Source organism: Dermacentor andersoni, chromosome 1 (assembly GCF_023375885.2).
Source record: "Dermacentor andersoni chromosome 1, qqDerAnde1_hic_scaffold, whole genome shotgun sequence".
Taxonomy (NCBI): Eukaryota; Metazoa; Arthropoda; class Arachnida; order Ixodida; family Ixodidae; genus Dermacentor; species Dermacentor andersoni.
Window position 1 is genome coordinate 184,505,675 of NC_092814.1, and position 10,076 is coordinate 184,515,750.

Here is a 10,076-nt window from a genome sequence, read left to right on the forward strand (position 1 = left end):
TGAGACTCTTGCAAGTCTGGGCATACTCTAGCCCCGCCCTCTTACACCGGATCTACACCGAATTTCAAACGTCAAACACCCTTTGCTCAGACTTTCCCAACTTAGATCATATGCTCTGGCGGTGCCCCGCGTTACGGGGCGACGAAGATGTTACGTCGTCCAAGTGGGAGGCTGCCCTACGCAGTCCCGATTTTGAATCCCAAATATGGGCAGTCCAACGAGCCCGCGACGTGGCGGAGAGGCTAGGTCTTTCTGTCCCGACGTGGTAGCAGCCCACTACGTCCCGATGGACATTATTAAAGTTTTAAAAAGTTTAAAAGTTAGTAATGTTTTATAAAAGTTATTAAAGTTATCCATCCATCCATCCATCCATACATCGATCCATCCATCCGTCCGTCCGTCCGTCCGCCCATCCATCCATCCATCCGTCCATCCATCCGTCCATCCGTCCATCCATCCATCCATCCATCCATCCATCCATCCATCCATCCATCCATCCATCCATCCATCCATCCATCCATCCAACCATCCATTATTTGCTGGTTTAATTAACATCACTGCGTTGCGATCGCGTTTTCCTATTCAGCTTTCGCGGTGTTTCTCGCCATTATACCAAATACAGCAGAATACAACGAAACGCAGGCGATTAGTAGTAAATGCTTATGTATGTCTTAGATAACTCCCAGAAGAGTTTGTGTGTTAATTTTTACTTGCTTCCGCGTTAAGGAGATTACGAAGAGATCCCGCGCGAGATTCTACGTTGCTTAGCTCCCATAGATACGCCTGCAAGTTTAGCACTATAATAAATATACTTCAATGAAGAGACCAGCAAATCGAGGTGGCCAAGCTGTTTATTTCCTTTCGTGAGCACGGTGGTGTTACACTGATGGGATGCAAACCTTCATGGACTTTTCGCTTTTGTTACTGCGTGAACTTTCAAAGTAGCACCAGACGGCCTCGGCTGTCGAAGCCAGCTCGCTGGCTGCCGTTCCTCACTGCAAAACCGTCGGCGTTGGCGCTCAGCCTTTTTTGGTTCATGCGAACGAAAAAGAATCGCCGCGGATCGCAGGTGATCACAGACTTGATCAGAGGCGTGACGACCGTCATTGTTCCGTTTGAGGGGGATGTCCAGACGACGTGCCTGCCCGAGTCCCGGGACACCTGGACGTCACCCCACGGGGCTTGCTGTATGCGCACACCGCCGACGAGCCAGACCTCGTCGCCGCTCCGGTTGTTCCACTGCTTCGCCTGGCTGACCATGCGGAAACATTCGTTGAATCCTTCTTCGTCCTCATGTAAGCTGATGTGGAAAATGCTTAATGGTACGTCGTAGCAGAGGTCCTTGAACCGTTCTGTCGTCGACTTTGTACCTGAGGCATCGACGAGGTAAACGAGTCCGTGATTCAGAGCCGTGAAGATGACACCTCGACTGGATATCTTCGCCAGCCGGCTTCCTGTGGCGATGTCCACGGCGACGCCCTGCTGCAGCACGCGGCCGCATGGATGACACACGCAAGAGCGATCACCGTCGCTGCCAACAGCCGCCGTGCATTCCTTGTCGAAATTGACAACCCGCACGGCGCGTTCCACCGAGATGTCGACGCGAACGCCGTGCCTAAGCATCACCGATACCGTGCCATATGTTGTTACTACCGGTCCGTAGCAAGCTTGTAGTTCAGGCCACGGACCGTGCTCGGCGGCGGTCGGGTCCAGCTGGGCATCTCCGCAGCCTTCTGCGCTCACTGATATCACGGTCGTGCTCTGATCGGCTGTGGTGTGAGGCTCGCCGGTGCCGTTTTCTTCGTCCACTCGCTGGATCGCGCCGGTGTCGTCCTGCAGGAGGTCCCGCGGGAGCATCTCGCTGTCGACGAGCCAGGTGGAAAAAACTGGGTCGAATATGTTCCCTTGTTCGTCGATTAAGGAACCGTGCTCACCGAATGGAAACAGGACCTCTGGGTAACTTGTGCATGGTGGCGCCTGCAGATAGTAGAAGGGCGGAACGATAGCAGGCCACGGCGGGAGGTCACTGCCGCTGATGCCGCCGTCCGCCCCATCCTGGACACCCCGATCTTCGTTGTCGGTCTCGGGCAGCCTCCCTTCCTCGGTGGGTGGCTGCTGTTGACGTGTCCGCCGTCGGTATCGGCGGCGTCTGCCGGGGCCGGTCGTCGAAGCCTGGGGCTGACGCGTGGGCATAGTCACCACTGCTGCACGGGTCAGTGTTCCACGGGGCCGCTCAGACTGGTTGCAAGGGCTGCAGCACGGCTGCAGCTTCGGCTTCAGCACGCACCACGCGCTGCATGTGCTATAGAGCTCGTGTTGCTCCCTGCTTCGTCGTTCTTTCTTTCTTCGGCTTTTTCTTACAGTTAAGGCGAATAACTCGCGGCTTGTCTAGTGGTTGTTGCTGAGTGTCGTTAACTTGACGGTTTATGGCATGTGTCCAGTAATGCGAGTTGACTAGGAATCGGTCGGTTAGCGCGACACGACTAGTAAGATTGCTGACATTAACGAAAGAACAATTGTAAATACAACAACAAGAACGACGAGAACAACAACAACAATATAATAAATAATAATAATCAGTCTATTTTTGTGTCCACTCCAAGACGAACAATCTCCAACGATCTCCAATTACCCTTGTGTTGCTCTATAGTTGATTCCAAGTTATGCCTACAAATTTTCTCATTTCATTACACACTGTGAAACAATTTACACCCTTCAAAGTGAATAAGGCTGTACATTAGTCCATAACTCACACCCTTACATCCAAAAAGACCGATTTACACCCTTATTCACTTTAAAGGGTGTAAACTATTTCACAGTGCACCACCTAATTCTCTGCCGTCCTTTACTGCGCTTCCCTTCTCTTTGCACCCATTCTGTAACCCTAATATACCATCGGTTATCTACCGTACGCATTACATGACCTTCCCAGCTCCACTTTTAATTCTTAAAGGGTCTGACAACTGGCCAGAATGTGTTGTGAGACGTTGATACAAATGAAATGACCATGGTTTATAGTGACACAATCCAGCACGCTGTTCGCGATTTAAGTAGGCATTATAATTTTAAATTGGCAAAGAAAGTCTCAAAAACCAGTAAGTCTCAAATCTTGGTACTTCGGATGTATTCTATGAGATTACTGTACGTAAGTGGACTGTTATTAAGTACAGCGTAATTATAGCTTAAAACTGCAGTTGGTATATTATTAGACACTCGCGCATTATTCTCTGTTTTGGAAATCAAAAAGGTACGCGTGACTACGGCAACACGCTGAAATCCGTATCACGTGTAAAGGCAGCGTTTCGTTTTCGATCCGATTGGTTTCGTTTTGACTGGTTAAATACCAAAGCAGTTGGACAGAAAACCACGAAAACATGTAGCTATTATGGCAGAAATAATTTAACGATTCGGAAAACATGAACCGTAGGAACATCGACTTGATAAACAAAATCATACTTTATTACTTTTATGGCCACACTTGTCTGCCTCCCAATAATTCCGGCGTATAATCGCTATCACCCTCACCTATCGCCGCTTTCAGCATGTTTCCAGTGAACGATTACATCCTCACTGCAGATCGAAAAATTCTGATAAAAATGTTCCACGGCGTTTCCCGCGTTAGCACTTCATAATTAGACAATCTTACCGCTAAGCTTTCCATTGCAGATACACACACATGGATGGATGGATGGATGGATGGATGGATGGATGGATGGATGGATGGATGGATGGATGGATGGATGGATGGATGGATGGATGGATGGATGGATGGATGGATGGATGGATGGATGGATGGATGGATGGATGGATGGATGGGTGAGTGGGTGGGTGAATGGATGGATGGATGGACGGATGGACGGACGGACGGACGGACGGACGGACGGACGGACGGACGGACGGATGGATGGATGGATGGATGGATGGATGGATGGATGGATGGATGGATGGATGGATGGATGGATGGAAGTTTCTCGCATGTTATCGATGGCTCTACCCATTGTCTGTTGTCACCGAACCTTGTGTAGTCTCATTGTATGCGCGACGCGAATTGTGTAGCACTTTCGGAAAGACATGCGGCTACCGGCAATTACGCTGGAACCTTCGACGAGTCATATATAAAAGCTGACACGCTTGACTAGCTTGACCTGTTGGTTTCGACGATCGCCGGCTGTGCTTGCCGCTATCGTTGTGCTTCGAGTGTCACTTGCTTCTGTGGGCACAGGTTCGCCCAGTAAAAAATTCAGTGACATTCCACTCTGTGAAGGTGGATGACCAGCGAAGCTGTGTATGTGGGCCCCTTAATGGCGAACTGCCCGTTGCCGTGCGTCAAACGCAGTATGAACACAAATGTAAGGCGAGGCGCGACTTGTCGCTCCTCCACGATGTTGAGCCTCGGAAGATGATGAGGCACCAGATGGTATATATACCCATGTGTTGTAGCAAAAACGCGGCACGACACTTTTTGCCAACGAATCCCGGCAAATAGAACAGACACGTACCTCACTGCACTCCGAGTGCACACACTGCTTCACCTTAGCCAGTGCGATCGTGCGTTGGTCGACGTCCCGCAGTGCAGTAATGGTTGTGAGGTCACTCGAAAACCACAAGTAGTCACACGCAATACAGGCCACACAAAACTGGTTCCACGCAAACGCCCTCTGAAAGCTAGCCGTTGTTCCGGTGAAACGTTCCAAGTTTGTGGGATTGGGGCCACATGGACGGTACGCACTTCTTTCCGCCTCGCGGTACTGGCGGGCAGCACGCTTACGGGACCACCACCACGGGAGAGCGGAAGGAAAGGAGATACGCAAGCGCTTGGAACGCCGACAAAGAGAGGGCGGTGCGAACGTAGACATGGCCGACATGGGCCAAAGTGTAGTATCTGTTCTTATCAGCTTGATATCTTATACGGGTTGTATTTGGACCTAAAATATTAAACTTTTTTGCAAGTTGGCGGAGTGCTTGAAGCCTGTTTCACCTCCGCCGTGAGTGGGCCCGGTATTGCACTATCTTCGAGATCGGCCAACGTATGGGGAGAAATTCTCGATCTACACGGCTCGATAGACGCACGCAATTTTTTTCAGAACCTAGCCATGTACAGCTTCGCCGTACAAGTGAGTTTCGTAATTCATAGTTTTGCTATACTGTGATCTTCACCATCACTACAACGTGACATCTGATGGAGGTGCTTGTGCGTTCATGTACCGACGCCCCCGCAAAGCCGTGATCCAAGCCCTAACCACGAAGATAACACCAACGTCACCAAGGACCAGCGAGCCAGCCCGCAGGCTGCAAGGACTGCTACTGGAGTACGGACTCCTTCCCGAGAAGACCATAGAAATCAAAGCCAAGTCAACAGCCACAATGGCAGCCCCAGCGTCCCCCATCATGCTGCAACAGCCCCGGAAAACACCGATCCTGCGCGGATCGTGATTCGAATATCCAGAAAGCTGGCTGGAAACGTACGAAATGGTCGCTACGTTCAACAAGTGCAACTAGGACGACAAGCTGCGCCACGTCTCCTTTTCCTTGGAGGATGCCGCTCGAACGTGACGACATGGCATGACGACATGGGACCTATTTCGCAGCACCTTCTTGAACACCTTCACAAGCGTCGTGCGAAAAGGAAGAACCGAACCGCTGCTAGAAGCCCGAGTGCAACTATGCAATGAGAACATCACGATTTTCTCAGAGGAGGCGACTCGCCTCACTTGCCGCGCCGGAAATAGCTGCAACAGGCCACTCTCTGTCGTGTGGGACGTCATATGACGCATCATCCCTTTAATTGTGATAGCAAATATATGGACACTCCAGGCGTATGTCTGCCGTCGCCGTGAGGTTCCGTATAAAATCCAAGGGCGATAAAATCGTCGCCACGCGCTGTATGCTGTATGTGCGAGTGAAAGCGTGTGAGGGTGAGCCGGCGATCGCGGCTCAAACTCGCGCACGCAAGGAAGGAAAGCGAGAAGTAAGCGCACCGTCTTCTGTCGCCCGCGCGGGCCGCTGTATGTTGAAAGCCACCTGCGACGGGGACAGAGTCCGCCGTGCGCTGTGTTTTCACGGTTGCGTTGATGCGAGAGGCAGCGCGAAGGTAAATTCGCTCGCTTCTGCTGCCGTGCTTCCTCACTCCAGCGTTTTGACAGCGTGTTTCCGCGGTCATCGAGTGAGATGTGTTCATGTTTACTTGTGCGCGTGTGACACCATGCTTGTAAATTTACTTAGTCATCATCGTCATCATCAGCCTGGTTACGCCCCCTGCAGGGCAAAGGCCTCTCCCATACTTCTCCAACTACCCCGGTCATGTACTAATTGTGGCCAGGTTGTCCCTGCAAACTTCTTACTCTCATCCGCCCACCTAACTTTCTGCCGCCCCCTGCTACGCTTCCTTTCCCTTGGAATCCAGTTCATAACCCTTAATGACCATCGATTATCTTCCTTCCTCATTACATGTCCTGCCCATGCCCATTTCTTTTTCTTGATTTCAACTAAGATTTCATTGACTCGCGTTTGTTCCCTTACCCAATCTGCTCTTTTCTTATCCCTTAACGTTACACCTATCATTATTCTTTCCATAGCTCGTTGCGTCGTCCTCAATTTAAGCAGAACCCTTTTCGTAAGCCTCCAGGTTTCTGCCCCGTACGTGAGTACTGGTAAGACACAGCTGTTATACACTTTTCTCGTGATTTCTCGGATAATGTACGGGACGGCATTCCTTAACCTCTCCAAGTCGGAAATTGAAAAGTTGGAGACACTGATCCGGAAGGCCTACAAGACGGCACTGGGGCTACCAAACTCCACGCCAACGGTAAAGCTCATGGCTCTAGGAGTACATAATACTCTCAAAGAGATGTGGGAAGCACAATGCCTCTCACAACTCAATAGGCTCGCACTCACAAAACCAGGTAGAGATCTGCTCGAAAAGATCCATATTAATCTGCCCTATACGATAGACCAAAGGGAAGAGGTACCACGTGATGTGAGGAGACGCATCAACGTGTACCCCATTCCGCGGAACATGCATCCCGCATATAACATCGAAAGGAGAAAAGCAAGAGGGGAAGCCCTGCAGAAGAAATGGGACGAGCAACCTAACACCCTCTATGTGGACGCCGCAGGGCCAAAGAATGGAGTGATGACTATTGTGGTCTCAACGCCTTCAGGATCGATGGTGAATTGCGCCTCAATGAAAACATCCAACCCCACTCACGCAGAGGAAGCAGCTATTGCATTAGCTATAGCATCTAACCCCAACGCCGATGTGCTCACTGACTCCCAGAACGCCTGTCGCAACTTCAATAATGGATGAATTCACAGGTCAGGGTTGTCATTGCTGACTAAGCATCCACCCAGCCAAGCCTCAGTCATATGGTTTCCCGGTCACCTGGAACTACCAGGAGGAAACGAAGCCGCTCACAGGCATGCTCGAGCTCTTCTATACCGGGCGTCTCCCCCTGATGACCGTAAAGAGTGCTGGGACCTAACTGCTTTAGCAGTGTATGCTGACAATCTCGCACCATACAGAACAGCCAGGAAGAAGTACCCAACACCACATAAATCCCTCAATAAGTTGGAAGAGAACACTCTTAGGAGACTGCAAACTAATACATACCCGACGCCAGCTAAGTTACACCAGTGGTACCCTACACTATACTCCCCGCAATGCCCACACTGTGGAGAGGTAGCTAACCTCTACCACATGGTGTGGGCTTGCCAATTTAATCCCATAGTTGACCCCATTTGAAATCCCTCAAAAGACCAGTGGGAGGCTATTCTGCTCAGCGATGATCCTGACCGTCGGCACTGGCTGGTGGGGAGGGCCAGCGCAGCAGCAGTAACCAGTGGGCTACCGGAATAGGCGGCCCACCCACGAGTTCTACGAATATCCTGCAAATAAAGATGTTTTCAATCAATCAATCAATCTTGAGGTATAATGGCAACCTGCTGTTGATGATATGAGAATGCTTGCCAAACGCACCCCAGCCCATTCTTATTCTTTTGATTATTTCAGTCTCGTGATCCGGATCCGCGGTCACTACCTGTCCTAAGTAGATGTATTCCCTTACCACTTCCAGTGCCTCGCTACCTATCATAAACTGCTGTTCTCTTCCGAGACTGTTAAACATTACTTTAGTAATGTTTAACAGTCTCGGAAGAAAACTAAAAATTTACTTAGTATGCCTGTGTTTACAAGTTTATACGGTCGATAAAACTATCTTTGTATAGCTCTCCATTAATTTGCTATCGCAATCGATGCTATGCCTTTGGGGTGAAACTACGACTTTTTTGGGAACTACAACATTCTTACGATCGCCTGATTGCCGTGTCAAATGTAAGAGAAAACAAGTTCTTCAGAAAGCACTTCCCGCCGCTCGAGAAACACATAGCAATGGAGAAACGAATCGCGTAGTCGATGTTTTTTTCGTATACCTTGGGAGGCACTGCCGTAATCTCATATGCCTACATCAGCTGGTAAACGCACGAATGCATGCACCAGCGCCTGGATTGCCCAAGGTACGCCGACGCAGGAAGTACTGCACACATTTCACAAAAAATAAAATATAGACAAAGAGGGACAAAGAATGAGAGCAGATTCATGTCCCGGTGAAGTAAAAGAATTCGGCTGCTCGTTTTTTCTAGAAATGTGCTCCATCAGTAATCTTATCTGGACTTCATTTTCCCAATATAGTTGATCGATCGGTGATGCAATGAATTAATCAACCAGACCGCGGAATGCTGCAAACGGCTTCGAGGTCACAAAACCAGCCCTTTAGCACATGTGCGGGCCCATACGTTCCACATAATTCAGGTCTATGAAGATTATGTTGCTACCTTACTGGTCTGATACCTTGAAAGAGGCAATCGCGTTGTCCTCGTTCAGATTTCAGTCATCACGGTGAGCGCCAGTCACAGGAAGACGAAATAGCTTTTGAGTCGATTCACTCAAGCTCAGACTCATGCACCCGCGAGTCTGAGTGATACGCAGTGAGTATAATAAAGAGTGTGAGTCTTGTGAGTCGAGATAGGCTAGCGTTTGCTTGAGCCATAGTCTCAGTCAGGCACGTACTCAGGATTTTTTTTCGGGGGGGGGGGGGGGGGACAAGCCAAGGTAACTTTTCTATGAAAATAAGGGGGGGGGGGGTGGCTACTTTTACTAGTACAAACGTGAATAATGCCTACTGTTCGCTATAAAAACGCGTAAACCACCAAAAGAGATATGAAATAAGGTGTATCTCACAGGTACGCCTGTGGAATACACCTCTCCTTTAGTTGACAAACAAGGAACAACATCAAATGGACTCGCACAGGAAAGAAGCACAGGAAGAACACTGTGAAGAACAAGTAAACAAGCGAAAGTCCCAAATAAGGATTTCTAGTAGCGTTTATTGAATTAGGTCTGGAAGAATTATAGAGAAATATATATTTGCGGAACAGTCACAGACTCTTTTGAATCCCTCGTTTACTGATATACCGAGTGCCAAAACCGACTCGTACCGTTAATTGGGAAGTTGCGTAACGATGCGAGGCCGCCGGTCCCGTACAACCGCGTATAGCGCCGGACGCTGCGGGTGTAAATGTAGTGCGCCCACCGCGAAAGGTTAGAAAAACACCCACATAAGCACAGCAAAGAAGTGGCTACGTCAAGCGGCTCGACTGATAACTGTAGAAGCGTCATTCAAAACACACGGAATCATTCTCCACTTCCGGCGGCGTTTTTTCTACTTCCTTTTTAAACAAAAAGATGTTGACCCATAAATATATTCACAAACAATGGTTAAATTTGTTTAAATGGTTAAATTTTCGCTTTTCCTTCCTGATTGGCTGTTGTCTCGGCTCTCTCCCTTAGTAGATCGCGTAATTTCCAAATTCCTTGCGACTTTTGTTTCCAGTTGCCAATTTGCGCGAAAAGTGCTGTACAATTAGGGGAAAACTAGACGAGGTAACGGGTGACATTCATATTGCCTATGGGTTTAACGGTTATTGCAGGGTTTGATGACGGACGCTGTTTCTCATCAAATTATTTTCCACCTTTCTAACCCATATCATGGGTGTACGGTTCCGAGGGTCTACCAGCGTCG

The 10,076-nt window shown here is 49.3% G+C and overlaps 1 protein-coding gene and 1 pseudogene across 1 annotated transcript; one reads left to right on the forward strand and one right to left on the reverse strand.

Annotated features, from left to right (window-relative positions):
- Positions 1-833: 833 nt before the first annotated feature.
- Positions 834-2,312, reverse strand: LOC126547257 (uncharacterized). The gene has a single exon (XM_050195219.3). It carries the CDS (start codon positions 2,191-2,193, stop codon positions 937-939), a length of 1,257 nt encoding a protein of 418 aa, XP_050051176.1. The 5' UTR covers positions 2,194-2,312; the 3' UTR covers positions 834-936.
- Positions 2,313-4,854: 2,542 nt separating this feature from the next.
- On the forward strand, positions 4,855-5,031 carry LOC126547477 (U2 spliceosomal RNA; annotated as a pseudogene).
- The last annotated feature ends 5,045 nt before the right edge of the window (positions 5,032-10,076 follow it).